Here is a 19,363-nt window from a genome sequence, read left to right on the forward strand (position 1 = left end):
TCAATATAGCCAACGTCGACAATCGCGTAAGTAACAAGTCATGTAAACACACGTAAACTTTCTAAGCAACAGGTTAAAAACATATTTTGCGTGTTTGTTTTTTATTATTGCGACAGCCTCTTTAACTTGTTATTATTATTAATTATTTTGCATCCGATAAAAACTCCGGTAAGAGCTCAAAACGTTAATTAATGTAATATCGCGTTAATTAATATAATAACTCTCTAATTTTATGTATAAATATATTCAACATCTTATTATTGCAATTGACTTTTATCGTCAATTATCGCATGTATTTGTTAGATCTATTGGAACATTCTGGACGGATTTGTCTCTCTCGATGCAACAGTACGTGTTTGTCTTCTCCTAATAATTGTTGAGTCAAAATCGTTTTGAATCTCGCGATCCCAATATTATTCCTTATCAAAAACTCGATCCGATATAGAATATTCGGCATTGCACTTTGCTTTGCTCTAAATGTGACATGAGTACTCAGAAAAATAAATTCATTACAATATATGATTTTGATATCGTCACCTTGTATTGCCTGGTGATTTTCAGTTTTTCGAATTATCGGCATCTAGATGTAACTTTTTCCTAGCAACGCGTATCTAACAAAATAGCACATCAATAACAACGATTCAGTTATCTCCGGACACGCCATCGACGAGCAACACATTTTATTCTCTCCTCGTAAAATTTTATTCGGCACATTCGGTACGACCGATTTTTATCGGTTATGAAATCTTCTTAGTGACCATTAAAGCGCGACACTTAAATGTGCCGTTTCCACGCGTTCATTGAGTCCAAATTATTTTAACGCCGTCGTACATTTCGGAAAGTCGCAAAGGAGCCATCGTCCAGATTTCTGCATTGTCCAGATCATCGCGCCAGATGATTAACGATTCGTCGGTAACGAGCTTCTTGAGATCTTTGACTTTTCCGAGTTTCTCTTCGAATTTCTTGCGTCTTGTTGCTGGCTGATCTTCGAAGTCCTTGCGATCGCTCATGAAACGTAGTCATACTATCAATTTGGAACATTTTTGGAAAAAACCAACGAAAGAGGAGGGACTGAGAAACAATGACAAAGCCAAAAATGTCGGCTCTTGTGGCCTCCGCCATTCGCAATCTACGGGAGATCCGCGGTTCCACGTCAAAGGAAATCATGAATTACATTAAGTCCCAATATAGCGGCAGTTCGGATTCTTCTATACAAAAGCAGGTAGAATAATTTATTTAACAAAATTTACATATATTTTTGAGAAGTTGTAATACAATTCTTTCTCTTTTTTTGCACTATACACATATTGTTCTTTTAGAGAAATATTTTAGATTTTGAGAAATTTTAAAAAACAATTACACAATAAAATTGTGCAAGAAATGACTTTTAATTTTATTTATAGATATATACTGCTTTGAAACGTGGCTTGGACTACGGTATCCTAAAAAGGGACCGTGGTTATTATAGCCTGAATCTCGATCCCGACTTGCTGTACAAAGCACCCACTGCGCCACCCTCGGAGCAAGGTAGAGGACGAGGACGAGGAAGACGAAGGAGACGAAGACGCCGACGTGGAGTATCGCGACGAGGCAGGAGGAGGAGGAGGAGGAGGGGAAGGGGAAGGGGAAGAAGCAGAGGAAGAGCAAGAGGAAGAGGAAGGGGTAGAAGACGAAGAAGGAGAAGGAGGAGCAGAGGAAGAAGCCGAGAAAGTCCTCCATTAACAACGAGGTCCTTGATAACCAAATGCAAGTCCTGTTCAACCAAGAAGCGCACAGAAGACACCCTGAGGAAAACACCAATGGAGACCCTCCGGGAGGACATGACTTACTTGTACAACAAGGATACAAAAAACCACAAATTACAAACGCCATCCAGACATCAGAGCCGAGATCGTAGTCGGAATCGAAGTCAAACACGTAGCCGATCAACCAGTAGCGAAAAGATGGGTGACGATCAGTCGTGAACATCTGCGCGAGAAAGAATCTGAGAAAGAAAAAGGTTTTGATTCTATGCAGTCGTATATTTTTTGTCTCTAAAGCTAATATTTATATTCAAATTTTTAAAAATGTATATCTCAGATGCTTGCAAAGCACATGTATAATTTAATGTTTCTTTCATGAAAACTTTGATTTTGGCTCAAAACAAAAGTAAAATTTCGTTATTTTAGAATCAAGACTGCAAAGAATTAAATTTTCGACGCGATGGTTACCAGGATGAAGCAAGGATAACTCTTATCTATTTTGTCTTACTTTATGCGCGATAAATTATAGTGGCGGTCCGGAATGTATGTCGCCAAGCGACCTTGTTTTATAGTCTTTGATTTTTTGCAAATTTTATATATGTTTCTGTTTATACATTGGTAAATTATACACTATTATAACAATATTCCCTATGTGTTGATTTTATTTTCTTCCTCACTCGCTATTATTTATATTTTAAAAACTTCCTTCTCTAGTTCATTGTTCTTCTGAATTCAAAGGACAGGAACAAATGTTTCTTTTTTTTTTTTAATGTGCTTTTTGGAAATCTTCAAATTTCTATCTACAAAGTTCTCGGTGCAATCACGACTTTCTGATGCAAGTACATATCTCTGAGTCTTCTGAGATGGAGGTAGCTCGAACAAAACCAACTGCCATAACTCTTGCGGCAGCAAGGTCAAGGCAGGTTAGAAAGGATCGAGAAGTGATTAGTAGATATTTACCGGTCCCTGGAGAAAAGGCGAGAGAAAGAGCGAGACGGACGAATATCTGCCGATTCTCAGTACCGTTCTCAGGCGTCCTGCAGATCCGTCACAATGCTGCGATTTAACTGCTCCCTATTCTACAGGACTCTTTCTCTCTCTCTCTCTCTCTCTCTTTCTCCCGGAGGTCGACACGACATCATTACCGGGAATCTACCAAGGGATATTAATGCGACTCTAACGGTGACTCTTTCTATCTCAAGAATCTTTTGTAGCCGTTCTCTAGGAGAGAACCGTTTGCTGTTCTTCCGTTCAAGAATGAAATTCTCTTTGGTGGTCCATCTGGACTTTTAACTTCGACGCAAAAACAGCGTATTATTATATCCAAAGATGTCATCTCGAGTCGATTTGTTTCCGACAAGGTGTAACGAATAATAATGAAGCCGAATAAAAGCACGAAGTAACTTGCCGTGGTGTAAATATAAGTTTTTTCTGCTTAATTAGGTAATAATAATTTATATAGATGGGCTTTTCTGCGATCTTTCCACTTCGTTGAAAGCATCAACAAAGCTATTTGCGGTCGTTGACAGACATAACCATTGTCCTGAACGGCGCTTCTTGCCGCTTGCGTTGCCACACGGATCCACCTAAATGACGCGAGAAACGGACAGGAAGAAGAAAATCTCGGCGATATCATCTTCTCTCTGCGCGCGATTGCCTGCCGGTACGCGAAAGTCCGGATACCGAAGTGTCAGTGGTGTTCTCACGCACGAAACCGGCCAAGATAACGTCAACCGGACATTATGCGTGATATCATTAAGGTAGATTTATATTACAATCGGTGTTGGCTCTCTGCAAGTTTAGATTAGAGAAACAAGCCAGAGGCTACGCCCGCGGACGCGTGCTTCTAACTTAACTTACACCCGTAACTTACTACATTAATGTGTGTAACAAGCGTAAGTACACGCGATGTCGTGCTCTGAGAGCATTTAACGCTCGGTTAACAAAAAAGAAAAATATCAAATCCCATACCTAAGTAATTTTATTCCGGAAGTTCGAGGACAATTCAATCTTTTTTCTTTTACAAGAAAAAATGATTTGTTATTTAATGGTCAGCAAGAAAAATTGTTGAATCTATGGAATTTTTTATTTCATCAACAAACGTTGACACAACAAAAATCTCAAGAAGCTTGATAGTAAATTTTCTTGCTGGCCATACAGTAATTACTTTCTTGCCATTCTATCAAATCTTTTTTTTCCATATACAAGTGTTCTTTATATTTTTTTGACTAATTTTAACTATTAAAAAAACAGGAGTTATATTATTACTTTGCATATTATTATCTGAATATTTTAATTTAGAGAAAGCGACCGCGTTTAGATAAGAACGCGTGACGTTTCATGCTTGTTTGTGCTTAAATTCGTGCGAAGATAAATAAAAAGAAGGATTAACGGTACTACGTAAGAAAACGAGTGAAAAGAAACAAATGCGCCATGAATCATCGCTCTAGTTCGTGTGAAACGCACTCGGTCCACACTCGAGAAATTTAATCGCGCCGGCACCTTCACGGTTAATATAGCCAAGATCTCGCACAAGAAGAGATTTTAATCCGTACGATCCGCACGGCCGGTTGATAACCGTGCACTACCGGGTATACGAATTAGGCTGTGTCGATGATACGAAAACAGCAGGTGGCAATCTCAGCATCCGATTATCCTCCCAAGATTATTAACGATCGATTGCAATACGGCTCCTGCGTTTAACTAGCAGGTATGGTAGATATGCCGCATCATCTACTAACACACACTCTGTTAATCAACTGTCTTATATTCTACGCGACGGTACTTCTTTTATGTGAAACGGACGTCTGCGCCGTCTAATCACTTTCGCTCCGTTTCAGCTCTCAAGAAGTTTCTATTGAAACCTTCTTTAATATTCTTTTACTTTTCACAAAAAGAGTAATAGTAACAAGTTCATATTAGATGTGAATGATACTGACAATCGGATTAACTACGTAACTGCGAATGTTATCATCGTTTATTTTTTCTACAATGTAAAGATTTAGCGTGTGTCCTGGCGGACTTCTTTTCGCCGACATTTCGCCTCGCTCGACCGGCGCTCATTATCGCGATCGCTCTAGAACAGCGCCGCTTAACTGTTTTGTCTCAACTGATGGATAGCGCGTTCGCACGTTATTACCGGACACTCGGCCAGTTTTACGATTCTAGATTGGTACACGGACTGTCTCACCCCGCGGCGGCGCTAATAGTGTGTTTACCGATAATGGTCTCGGTGGTACGCGGTGGCCGAGGAAAATATATCGTAAGAGCGACGTAATTTACGAGCACCTTTTACTGACACCGCGAATCCGGCCGGAAGTCGTAGGTGCGCAACGAAGCAAACCGGTCCTCCGCTTTTCGATCCGTTGAAAATCCGAGCGCGAGAGAGTTGGGAACGAAACGCACGACAGACCTCTTGTTCCAGTTTGACACGTTCGCTGTTGAAAATGAGGTTATATCGCCTGCCTTTACATCGCGTAATTATCCATTGTGAAATTCCTCGTCCATCATGTCGCACACCTCCGTCGAAAAAAATTTCGCAAAGCTGCAATTTTTGAGTTAAAGTTGTCGTGTAAGTGTCCGATGATTGATGTTTCGACTGGAAACTGGAAACGCGAGTCTGAAACGCAATTGGCTGCAGGCTTAGAAAGCGGCACTGTTGCATTTCCATCGAGTCACTTTGCGTGACTTCAAATATTTCTATGTATATTTTTTGGTTTTTTTCAACTGCAACTTCTGCACCCGAAATTGCCCTTTGATGGTTGTGACTCTGAAGTCGACCTTATCTAGACCTCTTTTAATTAATTCTGCTTTAATGAGCTTCGAGATAAGCGCGGATAGAATAGCCGCTTGCAAAAGTGCCGTGACGAGCGATAAATACGGGCGACGAGTCGGCCGAAGAGCTTTAACGTTACACCTGCGATGTGCGTTTAATAATAGACACGCTATACAGTGGTTTTTGTAGCCTCTTAGGCGCAAGCTGCCTGTATTCACCACCGGTTCTCTCGTCTGTTGCAAACTTTGTAACAGACAAGAATGTTTTTATTTGCATCGCTAATTAGCTCTGCACGACCGATGTCGATGTCGATAGCATTGACCGGTCTGTTTTTCGTCAGATTCGCAACCATGAATTTTAATTACTATCTTCATCCATTGCGCATAAGTTACGCACGCTTCTTATGGAGAACCGTATAAATGTCAAAATGGCAAAAGGTTTGAATCTTCAAACACTTTGCCAAGCGAATTCAAATTCATTTTTAGCTGTTATAAATAAAGATGAGACAATATTTCTCACGTATAAATTTTAATACGTAAATGTTATTTGGTTGTAATCTTTTTTTTACAAAGGTAATTTTTTTTTACAAAAAAATATTGTACTTCGAAAATGTTATGCGATACACTGTTGTCTCTTAAATCTTAACGCGATCGGCTCCGCAGATATTTAAAACGGCATCGCGATGCGAAACAAAGACCTTTTCGATATCTTCCGGGCTCTTGCGCACGTGCTATATAATTTCGGGGAGTTTTCAAGAACGTCACTTCAATCGACAGACGTCCGATCGATCGTTACGTTCCTTCTTGACCGGTTCCTTGATCCTTCATTTTCGATTGTAACGAGGCGGACCTCTGCAAGTGGTATGCCGTACGCGGTTTTAGCGAGAAGATAAACGTGACGTGAACGCGCTCGGTGACAACCGGTAATTTTTTTGCCGACGCTTGCGCCTCGTTTAATTGATTTTAAAATAAATCGTAATTATGACAGAGAGAGATGCGTGAGGTTGCGGCTCTTGACCGTTTCTTTTATACGCGCATGCGATTGAGGCAGCCACCGCCACCGCTAACGCGGCTAACTGTAAATAATCACACATCATTGTGTAGAATCCATTTTCTATAGGTGGCACGCGATTGTCGTAACTCAATGACATAATTTTTAATCGAGACGCAGCTGAGAGAAGAGCTACGTCGAAGAGAGCACGCCTTCCGGTACGTCGGAACCGGTAACCACCGGGTTACCGGTCTTATATTTATACAAAGTATAAACTAACACATACGCGAGACCGGGAGGGAGGAAGGAAAGAAAGACAGAGGAGCCAACGGAACCGGTGGGTTCTCCGAGCGCCCACAATGGTGTTGAGTACCCATGCACGGACGGCTCTATTCAGCTCCAAACAATATAATCACAACTCAGCATTTTCCGCGACGTCCGCGACGACACTCCCTTATCGATCGGCGAAATCGACGGTCGATCAACGATCTTCGTTCGAACACAACGTCTCAAGGTGAAGTCCGGCGTTAATTAATTAAAGGCCTGTCTGCCGTTTCTTTACAGATCGCGATCCTCAACTCAAGCGTAAGAATCGCGATTACCACACGTTGACAAGAAATTTGTGAGTTTGGCAACAGTCTGCACAAACACTTTGTTTTTTTATTAAATTAAAAAACTTGATATTACTAATTTTGAGGTTTTAACAATAATTGTTTTTTTTTTATTTGATAAATATAACATTCCATATATATGTCCTTTCCAAATCAATTAGTCTGAAGCGCACTGCAATTTGTGAACTTGGATCCCAAAACGATAATTCCGCAATTATGTCAAGTGCAAGTGCTATTTAAAGCTCGTAAAAAGTCTGCTTTGAAATGCTATCGTTTTGCGAATGTCCGTCCGTCATAATCGAATACCGCGCAGGTAATTGCGAGGGAATTAATCGGCGAGCTCTCAGGCCACGCGATTTTGGGATGAAATTAGGGGTGATTTTGCAAGGCCGCTCTGTGCACGTTCGCGTGGTTCGTTCCGCCTCGCGGCGAGCAAGCCCAGGTGGAGGGTCCGCCCGGGACGAAAGGAAAGAGGTAGAAAACGACGAATTTATACGTTCGAGAGCTTGTGGAGGCACGCAATGCAGCGCATTTACACGCCGAGCCTTCTTTCTCGACCTCCTTCGAATTTGAATTACCGACGAGTCAGGTAAGCTGAGCGGTCGTTAATCGAGCAGGTAGTAGGAGGAGCGCGTGAGCATTTCGGAGGTGGTTGACCGCAGATTAGTCTATCTGACACGAGGGCACGACGCACAGAAAGTACGCACCGGATACGTCTAATCGCGACTGGCATCATCGATATCGAGCGTGCGCGAGAAGCTCGATTTGATCAAGAAATTAAGACTCGCTAATTACACGCTTGTCAGAGCGCAAGTCAAGCAACGATCAAGTTAAACAAGTATCTTAATTTTTTTTCATCGTATGAGATCGTAATTTTGTAATGTGCGCAAGTCAGTCAGTTCAGACTATAGTCAGAAATCTTAAAAAACTGCAACATTATTATTTCGTAAACACGTATGACTTTGTATAATGTATTACATCTTATTATAACAAACACATATTTTATATAAATCTGGATATGTTTTATATTCTTCCAATTTGTTGAAAATTTTTATAGCATAAGTCAACGAGCGCAAAAAATGCTACTTCACAAATCGATCCGATCTATCTTGATTCGTAGTTTTATATAGTCGCGACTCTAAACACTCTTCGTTTTCGTGGAGACAAAATAATTTACGATCGGCCATCCTTGGCGACCGCGGCGTGACTGTTTCCCCGATCGGCGAGTGGCGTGATCGAAATCAATTACTCATTAATCGTTCTCGTACTTCGGACCTGCCCCCGCGCTCATAACTAACGATGATTAATTGAACTCGACGCTCGACTGGTATATTTTATCGCGTACGAAATTCACCGCGGGTCTTCCGCAGGACGCCGGTCGGGATCGAAAAGAAAGTAGAGAACGAGGAGAGAATTGAGTAATCCTTGATCGTCATGCAATCGGTTTTGAAATATTTTCTTCTTTACCAGTCAGATTTACGCCGTTTACAAGAAGAATGCCTCGACGAGATGCCGCAGACTCGCTCAACTTCGTCCCGTGCGAGCTGCAAACGAGAGAAACTCCTAGTTTGTGTGTTAGACAGAGGTAATAGTATCATCTGTCTACATCGCTCAAGCAATTACAGCGGACGGGGGAATGAAAGGGAGTTAGCGAAGAAAGAGGAGCCCGGAGTGAAGCTTCCGATTACCCGGACCTGATTTATCGCGACGCGCGGCGTAATGAGACGTCCGAAGTCCGAGGGAACGACAATTTAGCCGCTGATAATCTCAACAATGTTCTACATTCGTATTACGACTGCCGTAAATTAACCCTATCTTAATGACACCGCGCGGAAAGGAAGCCTCGCTCAAGGTCTCGCCGCCCACGCGCGAGTCGCGCGCGACATCTTCGACATCGCGATCGAAGGCACGCTCGCTCGCACGCGGCGGAAACCGGAATGCCAGGTGCGAAGATTCAGCGAGAGATCCGTCCTCGTCGGCGGACGAGCGACACGCAAATTGTCCGACCGGAATGGTTTTTACGCGTTCCGATAGACCGAGGTCTCTTTCTTTCTCCTCTCTTTCTCTCTCTTTCGGAGAGCGTGAGCCGCCGAGTGATCTATACAGGCGATCACGAGTCGAAACGAGTCCGCACGCAACAAGACGTACGACCGTTCGTGTGCGTAGGGAGCACTATGGAAAAAACAATTAGCCGATCTCGGCGTCGAATCGGGGGCATAAATTAGCGCTCTCTCGAAGAGCGAGGAGTGTACGAAAGGCGGACTGCCGAATAGGCATTTGCCGAGAATGAACTCTCGATCGAGAGAAAGAGACATTGAATGTCGTCGTAATGGTGGGACGGGTCTCGCGCCTTAATTGCGTCAAATCACCGGTGCAGTAACAATAGTGCGTGCGACAATATTTATGAGGGCTTATATAGAGACCGCGGGTGGCGTCGGGAATGCGGGCCACGACTTGGTGGGTTGGTGCGCACTACGAGGAATTCCTCCGGGGCGGCCGACGGGACGGAAGATTTCAGATCGTGTGGGCACAGCATTGTTCGTAATGCGCCGCGGATTAATGTGTTTGTCTTTCTTCATCGAACTGCACGCCTCGCCCACGACACGGCGATGAGGATCCGCAATCCCGTACACGGAAATCGTGAAAGGTTCGCGTGATACCAATATTTAGCGATATTTCACTGTCGCGTAACGTATAAACGTTGTTTGGAACTGCTGATCAGATTCGCCCGGATTAAATAATGATTGTGTACGCGAAACTCGCGCGCACAGCGATTTGTTAGAGCGTCGTCCGGCATATTTCGAGTAGTACACAGTCAAGATCTTGTACAACGGTCTTGTGAACAAAGTTTTGCTCTGTTCTTGAGGAACGATAATATCTAATCGCGATGACAAATGAATGAACGAAACGTAGAGGTTATCGACAACAAGAAGTTATCGCGATTTAGCCTCACGCCCATTAATCGCTCAAAATCGGCGAATAATCACGAGCCGGAATCCATAATAATTAATCGATAATTAAGAGCGACTTAAACGATACATTCAGCGAGTTATGAGCGCATTTGCAATAACTTATAATTTCACGCACGCTTAGTCGCGCGTTTAGTCATCGCCGTGGCGCCGCCGAAGCGTTTAGGTCCGTTCTCGAAACGTTTCATCGCGCGTCGCGCAGCGAAATCGCCGGCGTCGCGCGTTTTCTTCCGCATCCGAGGTATTGCACAATTAAATGAGCCTTCTTTCTCCATTCTCTCCGCACACGTAGCAAACACGCGCCCGCTTCACGATATACCCCCGACAAAAATATCTGGCGCGCTCGCCGGGAATTCCGCGGCAAATAGAATCACTCGAATCCAGGCGCTTCGTGAACTTCTGACCCAGAATCGCACATAACGCGATGGAGATCTGCGGGATATGTATTGAAATCATCCTGTTCCCAAACTTTTGTGATTTCCTTAAAATATATCATCATCACGTATCTCAAGTAAGTAAATTATTTAAAGTATTTTTATATAAATCCATCACAGATCGTGTATTTTTATAATTAATGAAAGATTAAGTCGGGAGAAAAGATAACATAAAATAAGATATGACTTTATTTGTTAGACGCTCTGAGAAAATGCTCTCAACATAAGAACAAAGAACATTGATTAAAATAACAAAGAAATAAAAGAAAAAACTTTAAATAAAAAAGAGAGAGAAACAAAATTATAAGAAAATTGTGCATGTTCTAAAAATCTTTTAAGGAGCGATAATTGACATGATGCACATAGTTGGACATTTTTATTAAATAATGTCCACGCAATGTGTATGTTCTTTTACGTGAAATATCACAGAGATATCCGGCAAGATACCCTGAGATCGATTCAGATTTTCTGTTGCTGTGTGGGAACGTGCCCCGTGAGCGGAGTTCACGGGTTTTCGATCACCGCGCGCGGTGATCGGATCGCGCGAAATCGATATAAATCGACAAGTCGGGTAAACACACTTGGCGGCTACGTGACCCGCCATTAGGTAATCGATATATAAAGCACACGACGTTGGTACTTCATAAACAGTTGCACAATAGCGGGGGCGATCTGCGAACGGCCGGATCAAGAAAATCGCCCGCGCCGAGAGACACTTAAATCATGCAACACCTACACGCGCCTCTCTCGCGCGCACGTGCGAAATGGGAATCGCGTCGCGAAACGCACCCCGCTCGCTCGATTTGAATGAGCGAGGGGCACGGCTTGACGATGCGTATTGCCACGCGGCGATAATAGATCCCGAGAACAATGACGCGAAACGACAATGTATATTATCGGCAGCGTCAAGTTGCGATAATTAGTTTCTCTGTTTCGCGGCCGGAAGGCGCGCGAAAAATCAATCGACCAGTCTCTCGACGCGAACACAATCGGCCCGAATTAATTATAGCGCCAGCGATCGTTTAATGAAATGTCGTGAAAGTTTTACAACTTGCGCAAACTATATTGTCGGGTTAGGTTATTGTCGGGAGTGTTACATCGAGGAAAAGTTTACGACTCGCGTCTGATACGACGGCGAGGATTTTGCGGAATTTGTTGGTCAAATCGATTTGCGAGCGAGATTCTTTAGCGTGCTTGAGATTTATTTCAGACTAATCCGAAGAATTTCACGACGGTATTCGAAAAGTGCGGCATATATTAAGGTCTAAAGGGTAAACGAATAACAGTACCGCGTTTGGCATGTGCCACGAACACCGTGCGTTATAAGGCGCCAATCCAGAAGGAGACGCTAAAGCGTGAAATCGTCTTTGCAAAATGTCGTCATGGCGCGTACAATCGTGCATCGGTACTTCCAGATTTCCGCGGCGACAAGTGCACGTACACGCGCAGGTTGGCGAGGAGCGTTAAAGCGCCGTAAAACGCGCCTGGTCGCGCTATCACGAAATACGAAGAAAAACGAGAAGGGAAATCAGGTAGAGAAGCGAAGAAGAAGAGAGAACGGAAACATAGCCATAGATAACGACGCCGCGATAAAGCCGAATATACTGAGCTGTGCGCACGCTTTGTTTCTTCTCCGTCGGCGACTAATGACGGGATATTATACGCCAGGAAAAAAAACGATCCTCGCGCGGCGCATTACGTCGCGACGTACAGTGCGAGCAGGAGAGAAAGAGAGAGATAGAGAGAAAGGAAGAGAGAGAAGGGAAGAGAAAAGGAAAGACGAGAGTGAAGGCCCTTTAATTTAATGTCCACAAATTCTCGTTTTGTGATAAAAGCGCACCGTCATCTTCGTTAAAGAATCTAAGAGAATAAATCCGTAAAGGATACAGAAAGCCCGTGGATGCAAGGAGGAAGAGGAGGGTGGAGAAAGATGAGGAGGAAAATCAAGATCGCCTCCGCATCTAAGTGCGCTCATAAAACGACTTCAGCTTTTCTGTTGGTCTTATTTGGCGACATGTTGCGCGCGCGCTTCGTCGCGGAAAGCAAGAAATTAAATATAATAAATACCAAGGCTGTCTTTTTCTCTCTCGCTTTCTAGATCGTGATCATTTCGTTGATTAAGCGACAAATTATCATTTGATAAGACGCCATTTTTCCTCCAAACAAATCGAACCAAAAGCTCGTAAACTTCTACACGAAAACAGGACGCGCACAAAGTGTGTAACGGACGAGGAGCTTGCGCGTCCGGTTTATCAATATTTTTGTCCCGCGTTTACGAACGCGCGCGCTCGCCTTTCGCAAAAGGCAGGCGCCGCACCACGCGAGCTCTCTCTCTCTCTCTCTCTCTCCTTCTCTCTTTTTATCCTTCCATAACGACGTAATGGTTCGGAGAAACTGCCGCAGTAAAAACCGTAATGAGGATGCACGTAAGCGTTCGCACCCTGAAGTTAGCTGGTCCATCTGACTCCGAGTCGCAGTTTACTCCCGACGAAACGGCCAGATAATATTCGTGCCCGCAATTATATCCGCGCGCGCGCATCCGTTCGGATGCACCTATCCTTTCCAGAGCGTGCTGCGTTCTAACCTTGCGCGGTTTGCATACGATTCTACGTGTACGCGTGAATCGTTTTTCAATTCCGTAAGAATGATGTCTGTATTTTAGCGGACGGACGTTTTTAATGGATATGCGAACATGCGCATCGTAAATGTCACTTAAGCGATATTTACGAGGCTCCGCGAAGTTCTCAATACAGAACTATTTTTAATTCTCCGGATCGGATGTATAATAAATTCGCGTAATTATTAATCGTTACTATGTTAAATGTTATCATCATTATTGTGACTACTATATATAAAGTGCGCATTGTAAGAGGACGATACGCTTAGTTTTTGCAACGTACCACCCACGGACCACCACGTCATTGCGCGAGACTCCCGAGGCGATGCACATTAATTAATATGTTTGGCATTGTGTGGTCGCTCGTCGAGATCCTTATCTCGCGCCGCGGGTACCCCGCCCGCTGCCTCGATGTTTCGCGATCACCGCCTCGCGAGATCGTACGATGTGACGAGATTGCGCGGCGATACCGCGCCGGAGGAAGCCCTTTGTCCTCGCGCGTATCTCGCAGTGTCCCCTTTGACGAGACTAGATCCTGAGATTAATGAGAGCCAAGCCTTCTTCGGAGATCTCGTACTGTTCTAACTGCACCACGGTGAATTCTTACAATATGAACTTCCCATCTTATTTCGTGATTTCTCGCATGATTCGTAGAGAGTTCGCATCATGCGAACGCAATTGAATCACTTTGACGTTCCGCTCTCAGCGCGTGTCTTATATTTCAGTCTGTTAAGTCGGTAGTGCGGCAAAAGAGCGAAAAACGCACGCAGTTGACTCCAACATAGGATTTGTCTCTTCGTAGCTCTCAAGAATTTTTTTCTGATCAAAAGCGAATTCGAAGTTCTTTATTAGAAATTGTTTTGTTACTTCTATGTTATTAATCTAGTGATGCTAGATGTGTTCATGCTCCCATTAGTCTATTATTTCCATTTTTCTTTTCTCACAAAAAATATGAATCTTCTCAGTATATTTATATTTATAAAAAAATATGAAACCTGTATTTTACGAAACATTTAATGTGATATCGCGTTCTATCATATCACACGACGGAAGTTGTATACATGTCATGCCGTGTTGCGTGAATTAGGAAACTTCTTGACTTCTCAGAAATGACAAGCAAACGTCCGACTTTATTAGCTGATTAGCGAGGCAAGTGCGTCGCGATCGATGCGGCACTTCCTGCATAACACGACGTCTTTTCGCGTCGCCATTCCACGCCATGGAATTGCGTATTCCGGTCTGCCAGGTCAGGAATGCCGCGGGGGATCGTAGCGGAAAGCATATTGCGGGTGTACCGCGCGGTAAGTTGTAGCCAGCAGGGTCGTGGGTCGTCGCTGAGGCTCGTCACGGGCTTAAACCCGCGGTATCGGGCATCCTCGAGAAAGAGAGGATGCCCGGGCCTCTTACACGCGGCGACTAGCTGATGACCATCGTCCACCTGACTCCGTGAGATTTATCGCGCTCACGATAGGTAGATATAAGGTATATTCTTACCTAAGTAAAATTCTACTGTGGCATTGCGCAAGCAATAGAAGCGAGTGCGCACACAGGGTCTAATAAACCCTCCGCTCCGGTCTGACTATCGGAGGAAGAGGGAGAAATCCTGCTTGCGTGAATAATTAAACTCTTATCTCCTCCTCTCTCTTCGAATGTTATTAGAATTTCCTTCTTCCTTCCCGCAACGCCGTTGCCCTATGAACTCGAACGATGTTTCAACGGTTGATACGATACAACGGCTGACGTAACAATCGGACAATATGAAAGATGGTCATGAATGTAATCCTATTCGTGTCTCGATTCGCGCGCGAACGAATTAAATTTTAGACTCTTATTAACTTGGCTGTCACGCGACGAGCGATATCTAACACCTCCTCGTTCGTCGCTGATACTCGTAACGATCAACGATCGGACAGCAGCCTAGCTCTATCTTGTGTTCCATATTCGAGCGACAATGATTGATCACCGTTTCTTCGCGCGCTATCGACATGACGACTATATACATCATCCCCGTCGTGTGGGTACCAGGATACTAAGACGGTTTTACGTAATCCGCGCAGGTTTGACGACCCCGACGCGACGACAAACGAGCGCCTCGATCAAATCCGGCCAGCGCAATCGATTTGTGACATACTCGTCGGCGTGATTTCGCGCACCAGCTGTCGTTTCTCTCAGTTGTCGAGCAACAAACTCCGATAGGAAATTGTCGGACGCGAAATAATTTATCGCGGAGATCCACGGTATACCGCTGGCGCAATATAACGCGGTATGCACCATGCCTTCATGGTGTGGCACGATACGGCGCAAGGTTTCGCCACACACAACGTGCGTGTGTAGGCACCCTGATATACATAAACACGGGTTCTCGTGCACGCGACGCGTCATCGGGTGGGAGGAGATTTATACAACGTATAAAATTAGACGACTCAATGGACACTTCTAATGCATGCCGAGAGGGATGGTCCGATCCTCGCTTGTCGTTCACGCTCGAGTGGATCCGCCTGAGCAAAGAATCCGTCGTCTACGTGAGCGGATTAAAAGTCGCGTTTCCGGTGAGGCGTGCAACACGAGCAGAAAATCAGAACTCTTGCTGGATTTAAAGTACGCAAGATATATCTTGTGTCATCGTATTATACACAGTTGAAACGAATCTCATCACAAACGAAAGATATGTCTTACATATTTATTGCACATGCAATTTTCTATACCAGCACAACACAGGCACGCGCTACGCGCACGCTGTTATTGTTTTTATTTTAACGTGTCGTGCTAGTAAACACAACTTGTCATCTTCTCACTTTTCAATCGCATGAATTTTGCGTATAAGAAAACACACGCTTTTTCTGGTAGAATTTAATCAAATGTTGATACATATGATAAAAAATGATTATAGGAAAATTAATAGGAGTCCAAACACGGTTGGTTGTATGTTTTACCAAGTTTTATTATGAAATTGCATGAATTGCAAATATTTCGATATGAGGATGCGGTCCTTATCAGTGCATATATCATAATGTTCGAACTCTTGTTGCTGCTTTCTCATTTTTTTAATTTAAAGCCAAACGTCATTTTACACGTTTATGATAAGTTTCCCATTTTAAATAATACAACTTGCTGTTTACGCTACGAAATATCTGATTTTAGCAGCCGTGTATCTATTCGCAGAACTCGCGGTGTCTGCCGAAATTCGCTAATCGATCAGAATTGCGCATCTATCGTATAATTTTAGCAAGTTTCACGTATGCACCCGAGGTAGAATAATTCTGGTAATTCTGGTTTGTGTAGTTTGTAAGCTACATAGATCCTAGAAGCAGTGCGAGCTTGTTCGTGATAAATATGCCGCCGGTTATTAGGTATAATGAGTTCATGAGTTATAGTGTTTAACTGCCATTAGTTTTTATAAATAGTCGTGACGTGTACGCGAGACTTTTCTTTCCGGTCGAAACATTCTCCGCACCTGTGCGTACGATATTGCAACAGGGGATAATAATAAGCTTAGAATTCGCAATGTGTCGCTGAATGTGAGTTATGAACGCCTGGTATCCTGTTGGAAAATCCTCTCTTCTTGTTTACGAATCGAGTTTATCGATTTACGCGAACCAACTGTCATATAAATCTCTACGGTTACTTAGAATTACGCGAAAAATGGTAAAACTCGTAATTATCGAGTGTGTATCAAATAACCAATAATTACATGTTTTTGATATATAAGTATAGATATGTGCACAAAAGAATGAAACATCTATATATCGTTTTTTCATTCAGGTCTTCTTGAAGAATGACACATCGATGCTCAGAATCCGGCAGAAATTCAAGCGACGACAAACGCGCACGTCTCGGCGCGCCGCAGTCACGGTGATTTAGTGCGGTTTACGAAACGTAATCCCCTCACGTATCAACGCAACACGCGTGACTGTCGTGCTTGCGAGACGAGAGAGAAGACGCACGGCTGTCGCTCACCGAATCGGCAGGCTGCATTACTTAAGACGCCACCCGTTATACGTCTTGGCGCAATTGCGAGTAGTAGAAAACGCGGTGTTTTCATCCCGGCGACGAGTTATGTTACATTTTCGCCCGGAGCGAGCTTACAAACTCGGAAGCTCGCGTCTTCGCAAAGATCCGCGACGTTCATCATCAAGTCGCGAGAGAGTCACAACGCGCGCGCCCGTAATTCACTATTATGACGCACAAAGCATATTGTGCGAAACGGATGCAAAATCGCGCGACACGCTTTCTCTCAACGTATGATATCTCACTTAAGCTGGACTAAACGTGGATACACATATATCGCAACAAATAGAATACATGTGTGTATCAACGCAATTTCGCTCATGTAATAATAATAAAATCTGTAGCAATTAAAATTTCACGCCGTATCTCAAAAAGAGAAATAAAAAGAAGAAAATAAAAAAATATGTGTGGTTATACTTTTTCCGGTCTCTCAGCAATCGTTAGACAAGAATTTCAACTCAATCGACATATGTCTCACTGTTCTAGCGAACTACTCAAATGTTCCTGGTTACTTTCACATGCGAGGAGCAATTTTTACGGGGTCTCATTACACACGCGAAGATTAGTTGACCTGATTTTTCTTGTTTACCTCTGGGCAGTAAGAACGACGACTGTCGATTGCACTTGAAGCATAATGCTCGGTACGATTAAGAAACGCGCCCGGCTAATCGGCAATTTCCCTCTCTCCGCTTTCGAATTACGTGCGTGATTACACGCTACTACCACCATCGGGGCAGAAACAGATGTATCCTGTAATAAAGCGAAGAGATACGGACTCTCGCGTTTTCTCGCCAAAGAGAAATAGAGATAGATAGATAGAATGAAAGAGAAGGAGAGAGAAAGAGAATAGCAACATGTGCAAGAAGATTTGTGACTCACGCGGTCACCCTTTTGCCAAGCGAAGTTCCGACAGATCGAAAAATATATCCTGGCAGAAACGATAATAGTGTAATCTTGCCGACGAAATGTTAACGACGTTAACGAGTGGGCAGTATAATTAGATAATTAAACATAAAATTTTTCTCTCCCTTTAACGCAAATTACATTTTTTCTAAAATTCACACAGAGCCAAGAACATCAGATTATATCGAGATGGAAACCTCTCCCGAAGCTAAAGTTCCATTAGTTCCATTATAGATCCACTTCTGTGCAACAGTATGATTCTTGCACACCCCCGGAAGCATTTGTCCGTTATCATTTTTAAACGCCATTAAAGGAAATTACGCACCGACGTCGGCGACGGCTTTGTATTTCGGGCGATCTATTCAAGTAATTCGCTTTATTGCCTGTTCGCTCTCGCAAAGTCGATCTCCGGTATCGCCCGTGGATCCCATTTCTCGATAGGAATCACATAAAAAAGTATGTTTAAAATGGAATATGGTTTAGATATATCGCGCGTGCCAATCCAATCGTTCCGGCTACATCCGGAGCATATTTCATTGCTCGATCTTTTTGCCCGGTTTCTTGTTTTCGCATCGTTCCTCATTACATTGTCGCTTTAGGGACTCGCTTCCTGGTTCTGCCAACGTAGTTGCTGTCCGAGCGCGATCACAATAATCTCCGCCCACGATCTCTCGCGATATCCGTTATACAGCCGAAACGATTGGTGCGCGCGCTTGTCGCTTCCGGGCGAAATTCCTCGCGGCCAGACAATAAAATGCACGTCACGATCTCGGGTACCGCAGACAGGAGAAGTCTCGCATTGTCCGCAATTGCAGCACATTCCGAGCTTTCGGTACCTACTTTGCCGCACGGACGGTTTTTCGACGATAGCCCGTAGCACATCGGGCGCGGTTTCCGGTACAAACGCACACATCTACGAGTTATATCTCATAAATTAAATATCCACGTTTGTCAGCACTTTGACCATCGTTCTTCAGTTTCCAGACATTGTTGCCGGTTGAATCCGATTTTCTATATCACAACGCCGATGAAAAAGATGTTTGTTTTCTCTGAAAACCACAAATTGTGTTTATTTTAATTGTGTTATCGCACGGTTGTTACACGCGCAACTAGGGTCGTTGATCGCGGCAAATTTTCACAGCAGAAACGTTTTACGATTATGAATTCTCTTATAGCTCAGCAAAAACTGTTGCGATAACCGCTCCTTGTTAAATATTCCAGTGAATACTTTGACGCGATTGAGCGCGCGCAAGAGTTAACGAAGCATTCGTAATTCGCAAACGAAGAGCGTTTATTAGGAGCGCGTATTTCTTA

At 43.6% G+C, this 19,363-nt stretch overlaps 1 protein-coding gene across 1 annotated transcript; it reads left to right on the forward strand.

The window, feature by feature from the left end:
- Window positions 1-634: 634 nt before the first annotated feature.
- Window positions 635-2,386, forward strand: LOC109858049 (serine/arginine-rich splicing factor 6-like). The gene is made up of 2 exons (XM_020434965.1): window positions 635-1,222; window positions 1,404-2,386. The coding sequence occupies exons 1-2, from the start codon at window positions 1,082-1,084 to the stop codon at window positions 1,962-1,964; spliced, it is 702 nt and encodes a 233-aa protein (XP_020290554.1). The 5' UTR covers window positions 635-1,081; the 3' UTR covers window positions 1,965-2,386.
- Window positions 2,387-19,363: the final 16,977 nt, after the last annotated feature.

This window comes from Pseudomyrmex gracilis, unplaced genomic scaffold (genome assembly GCF_002006095.1).
Source record: "Pseudomyrmex gracilis isolate BER0280 unplaced genomic scaffold, ASM200609v1 scaffold_0, whole genome shotgun sequence".
Classification (NCBI taxonomy): Eukaryota; Metazoa; Arthropoda; class Insecta; order Hymenoptera; family Formicidae; genus Pseudomyrmex; species Pseudomyrmex gracilis.